This window comes from Sinohyriopsis cumingii, chromosome 2, assembly GCF_028554795.1.
Source record: "Sinohyriopsis cumingii isolate HCF-2022 chromosome 2, ASM2855479v2, whole genome shotgun sequence".
Taxonomy (NCBI): domain Eukaryota; kingdom Metazoa; phylum Mollusca; class Bivalvia; order Unionida; family Unionidae; genus Sinohyriopsis; species Sinohyriopsis cumingii.
In genome coordinates, this window is record NC_142962.1 from 29,274,069 (window position 1) to 29,296,210 (window position 22,142).

At 36.1% G+C, this 22,142-nt stretch overlaps 1 protein-coding gene across 3 annotated transcripts in view; it reads right to left on the reverse strand.

The window, feature by feature from the left end:
* LOC149804540 (uncharacterized) overlaps positions 1-22,142 on the reverse strand; it is a 74,329-nt gene that overhangs the window by 14,083 nt on the left and 38,104 nt on the right. For 2 of the 3 annotated variants that reach the window (XM_089941327.1, XM_089941323.1), the window contains 3 exons: positions 14,656-14,706; positions 14,270-14,329; positions 2,303-2,484 (listed from right to left, as the gene is read on the reverse strand). In XM_089941327.1, the coding sequence (XP_089797453.1) occupies positions 2,303-2,484; positions 14,270-14,329; positions 14,656-14,706 (293 nt within the window). The remainder of the gene's footprint in view (positions 1-2,302; positions 2,485-14,269; positions 14,330-14,655; positions 14,707-22,142) is intronic. The other variant, XM_089941334.1, reaches the window with a different exon arrangement.

The window sequence follows — 22,142 nt, forward strand, 5'->3', positions numbered from 1 at the left end:
AATTTAGTAGGTATGTAAATGGCAGTTTGTGAACTCTGAAAAAAAAATATTGCTGACAGATAAATTCTCCATCCTTTATCTATATACAAGTCAATGTGGAGTATAAGATGAAGCCAGATGAACACTTTGGCGTCATCTTTTTCACTAGTAGTGTCTGCATTTCATTAAATTTAATGGTACAGTATCACTATATGCTATTTCAGACTAAACTGGAAATTTGCGGTCACCAACACCAACATGCTTTCCTCCAGTTTTGATTGCAGTGTACTCTGTCACTCAGAATTAAAAACTCCACAAGTATGCCTGTTGTAAACACTTTTAACAGACTCTGAGATATTTCGGCATGCAAAATTTTATCACATTTTCTATATATCTCAATTTGATGTTTTATTTGGTTTCAAATTCAAAGACATGAAGTTCACATTTACTTCTATACAGAAATGTTAATAATAAAGATTACATCCCTTAGTAGGATCAACTATGTAAAGGAAAAAGAGTTGGTAATCACTCGAGTACATAAAAACAATACACTTAAATCAAATATCAATGGACCTATGACTAAAACTGATCTAGAAAATGATGTATGATAAAAAAACAGATGAATAATGATGAATAAAGCAAAATCTTTTCCTGTATTTTATTTTAGGAACAAATAATATGCTTCGTGTAGTACAGTGCACAACAGATTATAGACCATAAGTACCACATGGCCAATGAATTGTAAACTGTTCAGTTCTTTTCATGTTGCAGAAATCAGAAAATATAAGCATATACAAATGCATACAAAATAACTAAAAAAATTATAATATAAAAATATCATATTCGTGTAGAACAATCGACTGATATAATAACTGAAGAAGAATTGGTACAGCTATGTGACATGTTTTCGATTTTGCTGATTATCAGGGTATTACTGGTACTTAAAGCAATTTCAATGACATAATCCATATACAAGTCAATTCAGATTTTAAGATGAAGCCCAGACTTCCAGGTCAAAATCTTCTGTCCTACCTGCTGAAAAATATGGTAATTCAAAGTCACTTAAATGTTAATAGGTTTGCATTTTTTTCTTGTGCTGCTCTTGGGTGAATACGTCTCCATGTAAGAGTCATTATAAATAAAAGTGTGGGAAAAAGTACCCTGTGCCCTAAAATAATGGCTGCATGACTATTTAAAAATTCAACAAATTTGCACAGGTTGAAAACCACAGACTCATCTTACAAAACAAACAGACAAAATATTAAATTGGCAACTGAACTTTTCAGAGTAAGACAACTGCTGAAATGACATAATTTTTATGCAAGAGAAAGCCTGCACAGCATGTTTATGGCTAGCAGAAGTAGCAAAAGATTTCAAAAAAGTCTCATATACTTTTCACTGACTTAACAATTTCCTTTCACAGGACAGTTACAATTATTAACAATGCATAAGAATTTTTCATTTCATTATTTCAAATAAGCCAAAAAGTTTCAACCATATCATTGTATCTAATCAGTGCTTTGATATATTTAGATGAAACCAGAGTACTAATAACTGAACATTATATGCCCACTCTTTGTTGAATAGGCATTTATGTAAATATTAGTAGGGTATGGATGATTCCTGTGATTACTGACCAAATCTCGTCTCAATGACCGTGATACTTGGTCAAAGTATTTGGTCTTAAACTAACTAAAATGTGAAGAAACCATTATTTTGTTGTCAATTTTTTTACTATGATCTTGATCTTTGACTTTTTAAATCACAAATTCTATGGCTGCTTTATTACCTTCAGTGCAAACCATCCATAAAGTTTGGTAAGGAAATTAAAGTATATGGTCAGTAACTAAAGTTATGTCCCCCCAAAAAACTTGTTTTTCTTTCTGTAACTCTGACCCAAAATCAATTAACTTCTTCTTATAAAATGTTTAAGTCATCCACACATTTTGGTGAAGGTACACAGTCTAGAACTGAAAATTTGCATAGAAACCATTTCCCTTCTTTGAGTCACCTTTGATCTTTGACCTTTTGACCCTAAAACTGATAAAGTTTGGTAAAAGTCTGAGGTCATGAATCAATGTTACTTTGTGGAAACCGATTTTTTTCTTCATTAAATTGGGAACTTGCACACGGATGGAAAAAAGTAAAACATATAATATGTGGTTTATACAAAATGAAATTGATTAAAGAATAATGTAATGATCATCATTACTTTGAGCTGCAAAGTAAATGCTGCTTTAACCAAGCAGAATACCTTACAAACATATTGGAAAGTGTGAAGAAATAAACAAACTTGGGATTCTTTATTATCAAAAGTAATTACCAGCTGTAAATCACTGCTATGCCTTGAAGAACTCAAGGAACTATCCTCAGGTGTCTTTGACTGCTCTGCAGGAACTATAAAGCTTTTAATCTGGCTATTGTCACCGAATTGTGCGATGTCTGCTCTAACATTATAAATTTTTTTCTTATGATGATGATGATGATGTTGGACAACAGGTCTTCCTGAAAAAGAAAATTCTAAATTGTACTATGCATAAGGCATTCAAGACATAATCATAAAGGCAATCTTTATAATATGTAACAATTCATAAATGGGATCATTTCAGGGCAATGAGTTTGCAGAAAGTAATTACAATATATTACAATAATGAAAGTTGAAAAAAGTAATTCTTCTATGTATGAAATACTAGTAGCTCAGACCCCTAAATGCTAGCAGCTGAGATTTCTAAATGCCAGTAGATCAGAACTCTAAATGCTAGCAGCCGAGATTCTAAATGCTAGTAGACGAGATCCCTAAATGCTATTAACTCAGACCCATAAATGCTGGTATTTCAGGCCCCTAAATGTTAGTAGCTCAGACCATTAAATGCTAGTAGTTGAGATCCCTAAATGCAAGTAGCTCAGACCTGTAAATGCTAGTAGCTCAGACCTGTAAATGCTAGTATCTCAGGCCCCTAAATGCTAGTAGCTCAGGTACCTAAATGCCAGTAGCTCTGGTCCCTAAATGCTAGTAGCTGAGACAACTAAATGCTAGTAACCAAGATCCCTAAATGCTAGTAACTGAGATCGCTAAATGATAGTAGCTGAGATCCCTAAATGCTAGTAGATGAGATCCCTAAATGTTACTAGCTCAGACCCATAAATGCTAGTTATCTCAGGCCCCTAAATACTAGTTGCTGAGAACCCTAAATGCTAGTAGCTGAGAACCCTAAATGCTAGTAACTGAGATCACTAAATGCTAGTAGCTCAGACTACTAAATGCTAGTAGCTCAGACCCCTAAATGCTAGTAAGTCTGACAACTAAAAGGTAGTAGCTCAGACCACTAATTGGTAGTAGATCAGACCACTAAATGCTAGTACCACTAAATATGAGAGGTTAGTATATGTAATATTAATCTTTTATTAATTCAGCCATGCTGTTTATATAATGTATCAATTTCCTGTAACATTTAGACTGGGTTCTTGTTGCAACTGAAGATACTGACTTGTATCAGAGTACATCTACAGAATATGCTAATATTTTCATTGGAACAGTTTCTATTTTGATAAAGCTCAATTTGACAGCAACTGATGGTGGTTCCTTCTTCTCAAGATAGGCCACCCTGAGTGGAGACCAATCATTCCAACAAACATAGGCAAGAGTTTTTATTATATGTTGCATAATGAGATACTGAAATATATCAGTGGAGAAAATTGCTCATGCCACAGAGGGGATACCAAAGTGGCAACATCACTTTTGGAGCTACTCTCTTTTCCCATTTAGGAAAATATATACATGTATGTCCTTATGTACATTATTTAGACTTGTATTTCCATATGCAGGCCTATTTTCTCACTCTTTCCCTCTGTCAGGATGAACAGATCTGAAAATGTCAAGACTGAAGACACTTTTGTATACATTTATGAAATCAGTGAGGAGAGGCCTGAAACAAACTCCATACAAAATGTTGGGCCTCAAGCATAAACTTAAAAAAAAATAGTTTTCTATATGAAGTGTGCATATTGCCTGTGGCTAAACTTCTGAACCACTTGCTTCTGATTGATATACAAAGCCATTAATATAGTATTGTATAACCAGTACACTCTGAAAAATGGTACAAATCTTTTATGAACAACTCCTGCTTTTATATATATATATATATATATATATATATATATATATATATATATAATAAACGTTCTTGACAATCATATTCATCATATTTGAAAATGATCGGGAAATCAGGGATAGATAAGTATTGATTGCAAAAGAGCAATTAAGTGACAATCCAAATTTGGGTGCTGAGTCTGAAAGTATAATTTAAATAATTCATGTCTGAATGTAGAAATAAACAAAATAAAGAGCCAAAATCCTTTTTGGTAAAATCATAATAGTTACAATAATTGTTTTAAAGATGATATACTAAAAATTTGTTGGATACGACTGTTCTGTCACATTTCTACAGTATTCCTACTTCAATGTTCTATCACGTTTCTACAGTATCCCAACTCCACTGTTCTATCATGTTTCTACAGTATCCCAACTTCAATAATGCTCAATGTATCAGTTCATGCAAACAAATATTTCTGAAAATAAGAATCTGTTTATCCAAATCAAAATGATTATTAATTTGACAAAATAAACAATTTAAAAGAATTACATGTATGAGTTATATTTTTAAATGCTGTTGACCTCAAATTGTTGTAAAATTTCAGAACTTCTTTTCACTGATGCAGTAATACAGCCATTAATCACAATAGCAGATAATGAAGCAAGAATTCTATGGAGCATGAAAGTTTATTTCCTTAAAAAATATATAAGAGAAAGAAAATCTATTTTAATTTACTATAAGTAAGGAAATATTTCATTTAATGTGCAAACATTTTGTATTGTCATGTTACAATACAATAGTTCCACTTCATTTGTGGAGTATTTCTTTTAAATCTACTAAAAAGAATGAAGATATCCTCCCTATATTAATATATTCGTAAAATTCTATGGTATATTGACGGTTATGTTTAAAGTTTCAATATATACATCCTAAATATGTCATAATACTGACCATCTCTATTCATATAAATAGATACAGGTGCCTGTGATCATACCCTGCATTAGGATGGTGCATTTTATTTTGTTCCTTTCACCAAATCTATACCTCTTTCAAGGTTTTTGTTCCACCACAGTCTAACAATATCAGATCAATGACATCACTTTGCATCTTAGACCAACATGCAAAAATATATAACAAGATTTATTAAATCGATTTTACTTTAAGGAATTTCTAAATCAGTGGTTACATTTCAGGCACAAAAGGAAGCTTAAACAATATTTTCTTATTGAGCCTTGATTTCAACAACATTAAATTTAAATAATGACTTAAATTTAAGAATGGAATCCAGCAATCTGATTTGCTGTAATTCTGATTTAAAACTGACAAACCAAATGTCTTAAAGTCTGGACTTGAATTTAAGACCTTTAATGGTGAAATTGGGGCCTGGTTTGGATTTCATCAGAAAAACTTTGATCCCCAAGTAAAACAATCTGATTGGCTGAAATTATGTCTGGTTTAAATTTGACCATGCAAAACTTTTTTTAGACAGATTTATCTTAAGACACACATTTAGTGAAATTGAAATCTTGAATCCTTGTATAATAAGACACATCTCTCGTGTTTTCATATATTTTATAAGATTTAGACTTTACTAAATTTCTTGTTTATTTACATACACCACTGTACACACTTTAATATAAACTGTATCTTGGATGTGAGGACAATGTATGGAGGGTACATATCACTGTGAGGAGAATGCATGTGTGTCATGGATGCGAGAAGTACACATCACAGTGAGGAGAATGTATGGAGGGCATACATCACAGTGAGGAGAATGTATGGAGGGCATACATCACAGTGAGGAGAATGTGTGTCCTGGATGTGAGGAGAATGTATGGATGGCATACATCACAGTGAGGAGAATGTATGGAGGGTATGGAGGGCATACATCACAGTGAGGAGAATGTGTGTCCTGGATGTGAGGAGAATGTATGGATGGCATACATCACAGTGAGGAGAATGTATGGAGGGCATACATCACAGTGAGGAGAATGTATGGAGGGCATACATCACAGTGAGGAGAATGTATGGAGGGCATACATCACAGTGAGGAGAATGTGTGTCCTGGATGTGAGGAGAATGTATGGACGGCATACATCACAGTGAGGAGAATGTATGGAGGGCATACATCACAGTGAGGAGAATGTATGAAGGGCATACATCACAGTGAGGAGAATGTATGGAGGGCATACATCACAGTGAGGAGAATGTGTGTCCTGGATGTGAGAAGAATGTATGGAGGGCATACATCACAGTGAGGAGAATGTATATGTGTCTCAGATGTGAGGAAGTAGCAGTCGCTTACTGACTTATGTGTATAAAAAAATACCCCCACATCAGCAGCTAAACAACAAAGGAAACAAATGGCATTAAATGGGTAACAACAAAACAAATAATACATCTTGATGTTTATGTCACAAAAAGACCACCAAAAAATCCCTTAATGATGAAGTTGGGTTTTCGTTTGTCACCAGAGAATATGGCAAAAATGTTGAATTTAGGGGATGCAAAAGATCATCTGAAAGCTCATATCTGTCAATCCTAGGGTGCTTTTCCTCTAGTTCATGCACTTTGACCTGTATTTAATTAATTCAGTTTCTAATGGTCAGCTGTGGTGAATGTTGCCTCCACTGATTTAGTACATGTCTGAATTCAACTGATTTGAGTTCCTAGAGCAAACTAAACCAAGAAATTCCCAAAATAATTCAAACTTCCACAGAATCACATGCCTGAACTCAACCCCACTGGAGTCACCGGAATGAATTTTAAATTATCACTGAATGAAAGTGATTTTACCTCTGGTGATGTTTTCAGGATATCCAGTAGTAATAATTTGTGTAACATTCTTGACTGAGGTGGCAATATCTATCTTGAAGCATTTGTCATGAAGAAATTTGTTAGAGGTGGAAAGACTGATGATGAGCTGAAACTTTCCACATTTCTTCAGCACTAAAAAGATAAGGGAATAGAATCCCATTAGGGTTAGGGTTAGGAGATTGGTCATTTTCCACCCTCTTGACTGCTCCTCTATTCAGAAGGACATGTACCTCTTCCCTTATATAAACAAGTTTATACTGGTGATAGAAAACAGGTTTCATGATAGAGAAGGATGTTCCTGGAAGTGAAGACAGTGTCCCTCCTTTAAAGTGAAATGAATTCCCTCATTGTCTGTGAGAATGGGTGAGAATGTCAGTCAGGATGTGCATATTTCCTGACTGGTTATAACAGGCCTGGAGTTGTGGTCTGTGATTGGCACTGCTGGATTCTCAAAGTCTCTGATGCTATAGAGGGGATGAAACCTCAAAAAAGCATTGCTACCTCAAGTGGTGCAGCCATCAAAAGGTTTTTCCATCATCCAGCAAAACCGTACATGTCTCCAAGGTGAAGTAGCTCTGCAGACAGCAAAACTGACATAGAGAGTATATGCCTAGACATTTTTGCCATAACCTCCAGCAAAACATGAAGTATCAATGGAAATGATTCCTTTTTCAAGAGTCTGAAAGAGGCAGCCAAAAAGAGATGGGAAGTGATTGTCACTAGGATTGAAGCTTCAGGCTCCACGGCCTTTATTTACAGATGAGCCCAGGTCACATCCAAAATCACCACCTGGAAAGCACTGCAGTCCAAGGGGTTATGTATAACAGGTCAAGCAGGGGAATGAACCCAATAGCTGGAGGCAGAGACCAGCATCCTGGGTGCAGAAACGGGTTACAGGTAACCCTTTATGCTGCATGGTGGACTCTTGGCCAAATGAAAACTTCTGTGTAAGCTCCAAAACCATACCAGAGTGAGGAAGGGGAAGATGTGAATGAGAGTATGACCCAAAAGCCTCCCCAGATAGGGGATAATCTAAGTGAACTCAGTTCCAGAAGACAAGTGAGCCAACACATGACCCAATAGGTAGGAATGAGCTGGGGATACAAATGGAAGGGAAGGACCTGCCACAACCAGCTCTTGGGGGACCTTTTCTAGGAACTAATTCTAGTCCACAAGAATAGAAGAGGCATTATTATCCTAAACCTGCTCTTGATGATCCTCCCCGATATCCATCTCCATCCAGGGAGATGCTGAATCAGGATTTGTGTCACAGGGGTTAATGGGACTAACCCTACTAGCTGTCCTTGTAGGCAAATAGGATTGCTGATCTCTTCTTGACAGCCTTGACTGGGAGTAGTGGCCTGCCTCCATTTTGCTAAATGAGGCTAAGGTGACCGGGCTGGGCAAGACTCTGGTGTATCATATCTGCCATACCCCTGGGAGGAAAGAGGGATCAATACTCGGTAAAGGGAATTACACAGGAACACAGGAATGGTGAGAATACTGATCTGATCCCCTTCTTGAGGCTGGCAAGCTAAAATTTGACTTTCTATCTCCAGAGGGATAGATGGCAAAATAGAGATGGGGGCTGGGTGTATCAATCTGATCCTGTCCCCAGACTTAAGATCAAAGACTGGTGTCAGACTGCTGGAAGGGCATTGCCCAGTGACCAGAGCCTGGTGTCTTGTAACTAGTGACTGTCTGGTGATGAAGATCTGACAGAGTGAGATTGCTGCTCCTCAATAAGACCAGTAAGGTCAGACTCACTTATTATCAGTCACTGGACTATACTTGAGAGAATGCTGATCATCCCTTCCAGAAAGGCATGACTCACTATCTGGCATATTTCCTCCCTTGGCACTGATGTTACTGGACCAAGCATCAGGGATCTTTGGCCATTTGGTTATCTGTGAACTATGGGAATTGCTCCTTTTTTCTGCCCCATAGGGGAGATGACTTCCCTAAACTAGAAAAGGATCCAGACCCCTCCTAGGAATGGGGAGGGCTGTCTTGCAATAATAAGGGGCCTTTCCTCCTCCCTTTATAGGTGCTGTAACTTCTTTCCAAGTTCCACACTTGATCTGTCCATAGATAACATACAGAACACTGGTTATTAAGAAGGGTTAACAACAAACAGAAGCATTACCTGCAGAGTAAGGCATTACAAGAGTGCCTTGAGGTCATACTAAGCAAAACAAACTTCCAGGAAATTTCAAGATAAGATCACTCTTTAACTGATTTCTGATATTATTCTGTGATAACAAGATGTTCAAAATTTGTGGAGGATATACTGGATGTCAGATTGATACCATTTTCATTTAGGACCAATATCATTAGAAGGCTTTTGGTGAAAATTCCATGTCAATTTGACAATCCAATCAGAGGTAGTAGCCACAGCTGTCCTGATAAGAGCCAAGTGTGCTGAAGAAAATGGTCCAGGCAGGGATGGAACACCTTTGACCATGGTTGCATAAGGAGATTTGGGTTGGCTGGGATTTTCCCTGGGTAGATCACTAGATTGAGTAGATTGGTGACCCAGGACTTGTTCCACCTGAGAGGGTGATCAGAACCATCTTGCAATTCTGACCCCATTAATTCTAGATTATTTTTGGTATCAGGATGGTGGGAAGGGGGTAGGCAAATAGCCACAAGCCCTCACAACTAACAGACAATGCATCCACAGCCCAAGCTTCTGGGTCTGGAAATCGAGAAATGAAGGTGGGCAACTTGTAATTGCACCTTGTTGCAAAAAGATCGATTATTGTGCGTCCCAAGAGGGGTACAGATCCAGGTGAAGACCAAGGGTGGAGAGAACATTCCATGTGAAGGACTTGACCTCTCCTGCACAGAGCGTCAGCCAAGACATTGAGTCTGCCAGAAATCTGTCTGACTTGTACACTGATATGGAGATTGTTGCATTAACATATAAACTGTCAAATCAGGACTCTCAGTTTGGGTGATCTGGTGTCCCCCTGTTTTAGGAGATAGGTCACCACTACTGAGTTGTCAGACATGATGAGGACCATTTTGCCTGAGAGTCAATCTTTCCAGAAGTGAAAGACCTTGATGACAGCCTTCATTTTGAGGATGATGATGTGCAGAGGCCACTCCCCTAGCTCCCACATAATGCTGATGATAGTTAAGTCTGGCAACAGGTGGACACCCAAACTGTACGCACTGGCATTGGTGCATACCATTATTTCAGCTTGGGACACTTATGCGACACATATCAAGAGTAGATTGGCTGAACATGTCAAAGAAGTGGCCATAGTAGCCCTGGTCACTGACCCTAACAATCCTGGCTATTGGTGGGTGTCTGCAACAACATCCCAAACCAGGTCTGATGGGCACAGAACAGATTTGATCACCCTAAAACACAGATGAGCGTACTTACGAACAGCTACTACATTCTTGTCAAGTGCCAGGAGCTCGGTTCTGAAGGCATGGGAGTAGGGGCATTCTGAAGCAACCAATACCCAAAAATAAAGAACTTGATCTCAACAGGTGTTTGAAATCTAACTTGAAATCTAAATTTTGTTTCATGGTTGATCTGAGTAAGATGTGAAGGATGGTGGATTTGAAGGAATTCTGTCACACACACTGTGCATTGAGGCCTAATTGGGTCTACTTGCAGTGCTAGAGAAGATATACCAGATGGTACAAAGACTCAATTCCATCCCCAGTAAAATATCACTTGCTCTTCTTTGTGGACAAGCAGTGAACATAAGTAAGTCCAGCACTACTGGCAATGATGGCTGGTTTTCCCTGGCATATGGTCAGCCAGTGAGGTGGCTGTAGAGAAGACAGTCCAACTATCACTGGTACTGACCACTCCAAACGCATGGCTGGACAGTCTGAAATCTCAGTCACTGAAAGGGCATGTCACTGACAGTACGGTGGACTGATGGATCTGTCACTAAGATCCTCGTAAATCAAAGTTGTCTGGACCATTTTGATGAAAAGGTCCTCAAGTTGGAATGGTTGGACAGCTGGTGATGGTGCGGTTGTAAAATGCATTAGATCCAATGGGTCAGGTATGAATGATGTGTGGTTGGCCCGGATGCTGGCAGTATATAAGATGGCCTTGCAATCATCAGTATTGGTTGCACCAAAGGACTGGCTGAACGGACAATTTCTCACTGAGATCTCCAGTATAGTAATAATAAGATGCCAATGGCATGGCTAGATGGATCTATCACTATGATCCCTGTATAAACTATTTGGCTAGCCCATTTCAACAACACAAAAAACATGCTGGGCTGCTGGACTGCCAGTGTTGGCTGGGTGGTTGGCGATGTCAGGATGGTGATTGCTGGATGGCAGGTAACGGTACAACAGTATTAAGAGTTGGATCCAATGAATCCAGCATGAACTCCATGTGCTCAGACTTACATGCCCGAAGGTCATGCTCTGACATGCAGGGGTACTTGCGCCTTGTGGGCTGCCTAAAATTTGGGAATACTCCAAAGTGAGTCGGTATCACCAACAACGAACAGTAGGTTGTCATCCTTAATTTATTCTGTCTTTTCCCCCCACTTCAATACCAAAAGGACAATTGCTGTAAATGTGCACTGTATGTGTATAGTAAACATTCTTCCTGAAATAAGACAAGAAGAGAAAACAAAGAATAGATTAGCAAATTAGTATGTGACTAATTACCTAAAATGGAAGCCCAGACTTCCACTGTCTACATATTATAAATGCTACATATCAGAAACAGTGTATACATATTATAAATGCTACATATCAGAAACAGTGTATACATAGTATAAATGCTACATATCAGAAACAGTGTATACATAGTATAAATGCTACATATCAGAAACAGTGTATACATAGTATAAATGCTACATATCAGAAACAGTGTATACATAGTATAAATGCTACATATCAGAAACAGTGTATACATAGTATAAATGCTACATATCAGAAACAGTGTATACATAGTATAAACAAAACAAGAGGCATGGCAGACTTCCATTTTTGCAAATAAATCATTTAAATTTACATTCTGCTGAAATGACAAAAAAACACAAACTAAAGCAGAAACTAGTGATGTGCTGAAGTTACTAAGAGATCAATGAAAGTGTTGTATCAGAAACATATGATCTTTTTATAAACTTATGCACAATGCTTAGTTAATAATTAAACCATAATACTATCAAAACAACATGAAATATGAGTAAACTAAGCATAATCATCAAGCAACATTTCAGAATTTAGCTAATAAGAGCTCTGTAACTGGAGTAAGTGTATAAAGTCAAAGGTAAGCTAACTCATAATGATCTTGTATAAGATCAACACTAGTGTGGTGGGACAGAGGTCTTACAAGATGAAGTTTCAATAAGTGACAAATCACTAAAACATTGGTAGAAATTGTAAAATAATGCATACAACCTGCAGTAAATCAACAATTCCATGCAATAAATCCAAAATGAGCATTGGATGGGCCCAAAGGAACAGAAAAATGGCTGGAATGTTGGAGGATAAATTGTACAACGTGTAGTTTGTATAGCAGTGAAGTTAAAAACTTGTGACACCTGGTGGTATCAAGGGGAGGTAATAGGCAAGAGTAGCTGCCCTTTATCTAAAAACAGACAGGATAAAAAGACGTTTTCATCTTTTATTAGGGCTAGATTTGCATGGTAACAGGCTAATATTCTTAATGTAATGTGATTAGGGAAAGTATTCAAAGGAGAAACCCTTCAAAAGAAGCAACTGAATTGCAGAATATGCTCAAATGATTCAAGAACTGGCAAGATACTACTTAAACAACACAAAATGGTGTAAGATTGACAGCAAAAGCTGTTAAAAATAACAATGAAGGCAATATTGACGGAAGTATTTAACTAAAATTAAGTCCAAGTAAAATGAGAAAGGTATTAATTAAGTCCAAGGAAAATGAGGAAGGTATAGGAAAATGAGGAAGGTATTAATTAAGTCCAAGTAAAATGAGAAAGGTATACTTAAGTCCAAGTAAAATGAGGAAGGTATTAATTAAGTCCAAGGAAAATGAGGAAGGTATTAATTATCCTTTAAGATACTAATACTCTATTGGCTGAAAAGAATTTCCAAAATTCCAAGATTACATACATTTGAAATCATCTCTGGCATTCTTGTGTAATAACAACATTTTCCAGACAGTCACCATGGTGGCCAAATTGGATGCAAGATCAGACCATTTTCATTTAGGACCAACTACTTCCAAGCTCTTGGTGAAAGCACCATGTTGATATGACCATCTATTCAGGATATGTAGCAATAACATGATTTTGGCTGTAATATCAGCACCATTTTCATTTAGAACCAACATGGAATGATGACAAATCATTTTATGAGAAGCCCATGTTAATGTGACCATCCTATCAAAGCCCATGTTAATGTGACCATCCAATCAATTCCCATGGTAATGTAACCATCCTATCAAACAAGATTTTAAAGACTGTCATGGTTGTGGCCATATTGGACATAACATGGGCACCAATTTCATTTATGACCAACTAGACATGATAAGAAGTCTTCTGGAGAAATCCCATGTTAATATGACATTCCAGTTTAAAGAGGTGATGATAAAATTTTCAAAAGGACTGCCATAATGGCCATATTGGTTGTAAGATCAGTATCATTTTCATTTGTGACCAACTAGACATCACAAGAAGTTCTTGGGTGAAAACCCCATATCAATATGACCTTCCATCCAGTAGCTGTGGTACCCATCTTGGATTCTGAATGGCATTATGTTCATACAGTACCAACTAGACCTTGAGATGAATGCATGTGTACAGAGTTGCATGGCAATCCTACAAGTAGTCGAGGAGTAGAAATGATAACAAATGTGTGTATAGAGTTGCATGGCAATCCTACAAGTAGTCGAGGAGTAGAAATGATAACAAATGTGTGTACAGAGTTGCATGGCAATCCTACAAGTAGTCGAGGAGTAGAAATGATAACAAATGTGTGTACAGAGTTGCATGGCAATCCTACAAGTAGTCGAGGAGTAGAAATGATAACAAATGTGTGTACAGAGTTGCATGGCAATCCTACAAGTAGTCGAGGAGTAGAAATGATAACAAATGTGTGTACAGAGTTGCATGGCAATCCTACAAGTAGTCGAGGAGTAGAAATGATAACAAATGTGTGTACAGAGTTGCATGGCAATCCTACAAGTAGTCGAGGAGTAGAAATGATAACAAATGTGTGTACAGAGTTGCATGGCAATCCTACAAGTAGTCAAGGAGTAGAAATGATAACAAATGTGTGTACAGAGTTGCATGGCAGTTCTAAAAGTAGTCTAGGAGTAGAAATGATAACAAATGTGTGCTAACTGACAGAAGAAAGATAAACATAATCATATATTCAATTAACAAGTACATAGTTACCTTTATCTGTCATCTCCTTTTGGCATGTATCCCCTTGAGCAGAACCATTTGGATTAGCATCTAGAGAGACACAGAAGATTAACCAGAAAAGAATGAGGTACATTATGATTCTCAAACTGATCAAAGACATGACGGAACTGATCTTGTGAGAGATACACCAATAACATACATTTGTCTTTACAAAGGTCTACTAGCCCTGACAAAGTGCAGATTTTGAAATTATTGCAAGGTACACTTGTGATATACATTACATACAAATAGGGCAATATAAACGGTCAACTAGCTACAGAACTTTGCATGAATAAGAAACTGACAATTGAATTGCAAAAGACCACACCTCAAGGATGAAGAGATGTTTAGGAATATTATATGTTCATAAAATTCACCTGAAATCTTACCACTAGTAATGACCTCTAGTTCATTCTCTTCAACTGCATCTAAAAAACATGAGAAAGAACAACATATAAAACAAGGATGTTTTCATTTAAATTTATATATATATATATATATATATATATATATATATATATATATATATATATATATATATATATATATATATACTGAACAAAGGCTCAGAACATTTTTGATATGTTGATAGACATTTGATTTTCAGCACTGGCAGGTCTTAGGTGGGGTGCACTATCACTATCATTAGCATATTAAAGCTTCCATCAACTGATCAATCGTATATGCCTACAATCATTTCAGTTCTTAATAAAACTAAAAAAATTACAGAATTAAATTCATAAATAACTATGTAATTGTGCTATCTCCAGTAATTTGACTCAAACAGCTGGAAGTCTGAATCACTGTAGCAGTGTGAAACTCTGCTGTTTAGAATGTCCAACTTCAGGCAAACAATATTAAGTGGTTTCGAAGTAGTGCAATTGATGCATTAAAGGTACATGAATTGATACATTGTAAGGATAAAAACATGATGCTCAAAATTTGATTTTGTAAGTTTGGAAGATGTTTCCTACTGAAGTTTGTACTTTACTAAATAACAAAAACCATTCTGACCCCCACTGGGTCTAATCAATTGGTGACAGAATCCACAAACAAGACCCATAAAAGACTTTATATCTTATCTCAAATCAGGTCAAATCATTTCCCATATATAAATTTAAAATTCATGATGCTGACTTAAGTCATTTGAGGACTGATACTGGTTCAGAAAAACAAGCCAACATTGTCATAGCTATTTGTTAAGTCTGACAATCTGGTAAACTTTGTAACAAAATATTTGCTTTCTGGCACATTTTCAGCTTTCGAAGAACTATTAACTTTTTAAACATCTAGCTTTAAAAAATTAAATGTTCTGCTTGGACACAATTTGCAAATACTGCATTCAAGATTTTGCTGTTCCTCAGCCAAAAGAACTGATCCAACTATTTGCAATTAAAACTTCTTGCCTTATTTGAGTAAAAAATTTTTATTCAGTCTGTCTCTCTTTCTCTTATTCGTGATTGTTAATGCCTGTCATTTTTGTTTCATATCGATGATAACTTGGTGGAAAATGATAGCACTAGTCAGTTTATATGGTCTCATTGGTTATTAAGTTCATGATCATTGGATACTAAACAATTTACCTGACTGGCAGTTGTTACTATCAACAATGATTTAGTAAAACCTATATCATTACTTTTATCTGAAATACAACCACAATGGTACTCACTGTTATACCAATGCTAGCAATGTAAAACAAGGTTTCACTGTTATACCAATGCTAGCGATGTAATGCAAGGATTCACTGTTATACCAATGTTAGCAATGAAAAGCGAGGATTCACTGTTATACCAATGCTAGCAATGTAAAGCAAAGATTCACTGTTATACCAATGCTAGTAATGTAAGGCAAGGATTCACTGTTATACCAATGCTAGCAATGTAAAGTGAAGATTCAGAGTTATACCAATGCTAGCAACGTAAAGTGAAGATTCAGTGTTATACCAATGCTAGCAATGTAAAGTGAAGATTCAGAGTTATACCAATGCTAGCAATGTAAGGCAAGGATTCACTGTTATACCAATGCTAGCAATGTAAAGTGAAGATTCAGTGTTATACCAATGCTAGCAATGTAAAGTGAAGATTCAGAGTTATACCAATGCTAGCAATGTAAGGCAAGGATTCAGTATTATACCAATGCTAGCAATGTAAGGCAAGAATTCAGTGTTATACCAATGCCAGCAATGTAAGGCAAGGATTCAGTGTTATACCAATGCTAGCAATGTAAGGCAAGGATTCAGTGTTATAACTATGCTAGCAATGTAAAGCGAGGATTAAGTGTTATACCAATGCTAGTAATGTAAGGCAAGGATTCAGTGTTATACCAATGCTAGTAATGTAAGGCAAAGACTCCATATTATACCAATGCTAGCGATGTAAAGCAAGGATTCAGCGTTATACCAATGCTAGTAAGGCAAGGATTCAGAGTTATACCAATGCTAGTAATATAAGGCAAGGATTCAGTTTTATACCAATGCTAGTGATGTAAAGCAAGGATTCAGTGTTATACCAATGCTAGCAATGTTAAGTGAGGATTCAGTGTTATACCAATGCTAGTAATGTAAGGCAAGGATTCCATGTTAAACCAATGCTAGTAATGTAACGCAAGGATTCCATGTTATACCAATGCTAGTAATGTAAGGCAAGGATTCCATGTTATACCAATGCTAGTAATGTAAAGCAAGGACTCACTGTTATACCAATGCTAGCAATGTAAAGCGAGGATTCAGTGTTATACCAATGCTAGCAATGTAAGGCAAGGATTCCATGTTATACCAATGCTAGTAATGTAAAGCAAGGATTCAGTGTTATACCAATGCTAGCAATTTAAAGCGAGGATTCAGTGTTATACCAATGCTAGTAATGTAAGGCAAGGATTCCATGTTATACCAATGCTAGTAATGTAAGGCAAGGATTCCATGTTATACCAATGCTAGTAATGTAAAACAAGGATTCAGTGTTATACCAATGCTAGCAATGTAAAGTGAAGATTCAGAGTTATACCAATGCTAGCAATGTAAAGTGAGGATTCAGTGTTATACCAATGCTAGCAATGTAAGGCAAGGATTCAGTGTTATACCAATGCTAGTAATGAAATGCAAGGATTCAGTGTCATACCAATGCTAGCAATGTAAAGTGATGATTCAGTGTTATACCAATGCTAGCAATGTAAGGCAAGGATTCAGTGTTATACCAATGCTAGTAATGTAAAGCAGGGATTCACTGTTATACCAATGCTAGCAATGTAAAGTGAAGATTCAGTGTTATACCAATGCTAGCAATGTAAAGTGAAGATTCAGAGTTATACCAATGCTAGCAATGTAAGGCAAGGATTCAGTGTTATACCAATGCTAGCAATGTAAGGCAAGAATTCAGTGTTATACCAATGCTAGCAATGTAAGGCAAGGATTCACTGTTATACCAGTGCTAGCAATGTAAGGCAAGGATTCAGTGTTATAACTATGCTAGCAATGTAAAGCAAGGATTAAGTGTTATACCAATGCTAGTAATGTAAGGCAAGGATTCAGTGTTATACCAATGCTAGTAATGTAAGGCAAAGACTCCATATTATACCAATGCTAGCGATGTAAAGCAAGGATTCAGCGTTATACCAATGCTAGTAAGGCAAGGATTCAGAGTTATACCAATGCTAGTAATATAAGGCAAGGATTCAGTTTTATACCAATGCTAGTGATGTAAAGCAAGGATTCAGTGTTATACCAATGCTAGCAATGTTAAGTGAGGATTCAGTGTTATACCAATGCTAGTAATGTAAGGCAAGGATTCCATGTTAAACCAATGCTAGTAATGTAACGCAAGGATTCCATGTTATACCAATGCTAGTAATGTAAGGCAAGGATTCCATGTTATACCAATGCTAGTAATGTAAAGCAAGGACTCACTGTTATACCAATGCTAGCAATGTAAAGCGAGGATTCAGTGTTATACCAATGCTAGCAATGTAAGGCAAGGATTCCATGTTATACCAATGCTAGTAATGTAAAGCAAGGATTCAGTGTTATACCAATGCTAGCAATTTAAAGCGAGGATTCAGTGTTATACCAATGCTAGTAATGTAAGGCAAGGATTCCATGTTATACCAATGCTAGTAATGTAAGGCAAGGATTCCATGTTATACCAATGCTAGTAATGTAAAACAAGGATTCAGTGTTATACCAATGCTAGCAATGTAAAGTGAAGATTCAGAGTTATACCAATGCTAGCAATGTAAAGTGAGGATTCAGTGTTATACCAATGCTAGCAATGTAAGGCAAGGATTCAGTGTTATACCAATGCTAGTAATGAAATGCAAGGATTCAGTGTCATACCAATGCTAGCAATGTAAAGTGATGATTCAGTGTTATACCAATGCTAGCAATGTAAGGCAAGGATTCAGTGTTATACCAATGCTAGTAATGTAAAGCAGGGATTCACTGTTATACCAATGCTAGCAATGTAAAGTGAAGATTCAGTGTTATACCAATGCTAGCAATGTAAAGTGAAGATTCAGAGTTATACCAATGCTAGCAATGTAAGGCAAGGATTCAGTGTTATACCAATGCTAGCAATGTAAGGCAAGAATTCAGTGTTATACCAATGCTAGCAATGTAAGGCAAGGATTCAGTGTTATAACTATGCTAGCAATGTAAAGCAAGGATTAAGTGTTATACCAATGCTAGTAATGTAAGGCAAAGACTCCATATTATACCAATGCTAGCGATGTAAAGCAAGGATTCAGCGTTATACCAATGCTAGTAATGTAAGGCAAGGATTCAGAGTTATACCAATGCTAGTAATGTAAGGCAAGGATTCAGTTTTATACCAATGCTAGTAATGTAAGGCAAGGATTCAGTTTTATACCAATGCTAGTGATGTAATGCAAGGATTCAGTGTTATACCAATGCTAGCAATGTTAAGTGAGGATTCAGTGTTATACCAGTGCTAGTAATGTAAGGCAAGGATTCCATGTTAAACCAATGCTAGTAATGTAAGGCAAGGATTCCATGTTATACCAATGCTAGTAATGTAAGGCAAGGATTCCATGTTATACCAATGCTAGTAATGTAAAGCAAGGACTCACTGTTATACCAATGCTAGCAATGTAAAGTGAGGATTCAGTGTTATACCAATGCTAGCAATGTAAGGCAAGGATTCCATGTTATACCAATGCTAGTAATGTAAAGCAAGGATTCAGTGTTATACCAATGCTAGCAATTTAAAGCGAGGATTCAGTGTTATACCAATGCTAGTAATGTAAGGCAAGAATTCCATGTTATACCAATGCTAGTAATGTAAGGCAAGGATTCCATGTTATACCAATGCTAGTAATGTAAAACAAGGATTCAGTGTTATACCAATGCTAGCAATGTAAAGTGAAGATTCAGAGTTATACCAATGCTAGCAATGTAAAGTGAGGATTCAGTTTTATACCAATGCTAGCAATGTAAGGCAAGGATTCAGTGTTATACCAATGCTAGTAATGAAATGCAAGGATTCAGTGTTATACCAATGCTAGCAATGTAAATCGATGATTCAGTGTTATACCAATGCTAGCAATGTAAGGCAAGGATTCAGTGTTATACCAATGCTAGTAATGTAAAGCAGGGATTCACTGTTATACCAATGCTAGCAAAGTGAAGATTCAGAGTTATACTAGTGCTAGCAATGTAAAGCGAGGATTCACTGTTATACCACTGCTAGCAATGTAAAGCAAGAATTCAGTGTTATACCAATGCTAGCAATGTAAGGTGAGGATTCACTGTTATACCAATGCTAGTGATGTAAAGCGAGGATTCAGTGTTATACCAATGCTAGCAATGTAAGGCAAGGATTCAGTGTTTTCCAATGCTACTATTATATTCTTAGATGAAACTGTACCATAATATTCTTGGTAAACTGTACTATAATATTCTTACATGACACTGTACCATACTATTCTTGGTAAACTACTATAATATTTTTATTTGAAACTGTACCATAATATTCTGAGATGAAATTGCACAATAATATTCTTGGTAAACTGTACTAAAATATTCTTAGATGAAATTGTACCATAATATTCTTGGTAAACTGTATTATAATATTCTTAGATGAACTTGCACCACAATATTCTTGGTAAACTGTTCTATAATATTCTTACATGACACTGTACCATAATATTCTTGGCAAACTGTACTATAATATTCTTACATGACACTGTACCATAATATTCTTGGTAAACTGTACTATAATATTCTTAGATGAAATTGCACCATAATATTCTTGGTAAACTGTACTATAAGATTCTTACATGACACTGTACCATAATATTCTTAAATGATACTGTACCATAATATTTTTAGATGAAACTGTACCATAATCTTCTTACATCAAATTGTACCATAATTTATGGATGTACATACTATGAAAAAGGTAATTCTTATGAAAACTGAAGAATGAATGTAAACAGAATTTATAAAGAATGCAAATGAAATGCATTTTGAGGAAAATGGATTGTGTAATTATAAAACACATATCAAGGAAATATATTTTATGAATGGATATGAAAGTATATAATATTCTGAAGCAGCTGCTAAATCTGCCTGGTCAATAACCTGATATCATTTTTTTTACATCAGCACTAGTTTTCACTTCTTACAAGCTGTGAGATTGTTCCTGTTGAGGCAGACACAAGAATAAGCAACAGACACAAACAATAAGCATCACTGAAGTGATACTATCATCAATGGTAGTTGTATCTCATTATGGCTGTTGTAAATTCCATGCTGTCATTTGCATTTTAAGCATTTGCTGTTTTTTTTTAAAAAATACTCTTAATAAGACAAGGTATGAAATATAACAGTTCTCTTCCTCTTACCCACTTCCCCTGTTATGTATATTTAATTTGTATTGTGTGCTTGACCTTTGTCTGTGAAGGTACAGTTTGGGCCTACCTGACTGATGCAAATAGTTTTAAGTTGTTTATTGAAATCTTAGTTCAAGGTCTAGCCTTATTTACAAACTTAAAAAGTTCTGGAAGTAAACTTGTGACCATTATCCTGGTCATTTTATTGTGCCTTAGTTTCTTCATATAAGGATGAGGTAAACAAAATTATTCATCTCTATTTTATGTCTAGTCTGTGGAATTATTTTAGTTGTGTTCAAATATAACTTAAGAGTCATTTATTGAAATTATTCATTGGAATTAAAAAAGTGCTCATTGACATTTTGGACAAAAACTCTATTGTGGAATTATTATAACTTCATTCAAAGACATTCTGGATTATATCATTGGGATACATCAAGACTATTTGTACATTGGCTCACTGAAAACTACTGGTACATCAGTGCATTCAAGATTTAGCACTGGGGCAACATGTCTCTGGCATGATGCCCCAGCACTAGTTTTCACTATAACTGCCACACTGCAGACATTGTAGCACTATGACTAAAATTGTTAAAGCCATGTTAAAATTCCTAATCACAAATCACACAAGTTCTTTTCTTCATAAAATTTATTTAAAACCATAAGCAAACTTCACAAAGAATAATAATGGAGGATATCATGGTGTCTAGGAACTACCTCTTTATTAGACTGTCTGTTTTAGTAATCCATTTGGTACATTAAGGAAAACATACAATTTGTAGAAAGCAAAGTCTATTATGTGATGAAAGATTTAGCTAGAAAAATATTTTTTTAGGTCAGAAACATTAGGGACAATACTGTGTTGTGAAATTCAAGAAGTGGTGTTAAGGTCAAGGTTGTTTTCTTACATCACTAAATTTCATGAAAAGACAACCAGAAAAAAGAAGTGAAGCAATTATCTACCCAATATACAACAATTTGATGAGTTTGTAGTCAAAACTTAAAAACGAAAAATGTGCAA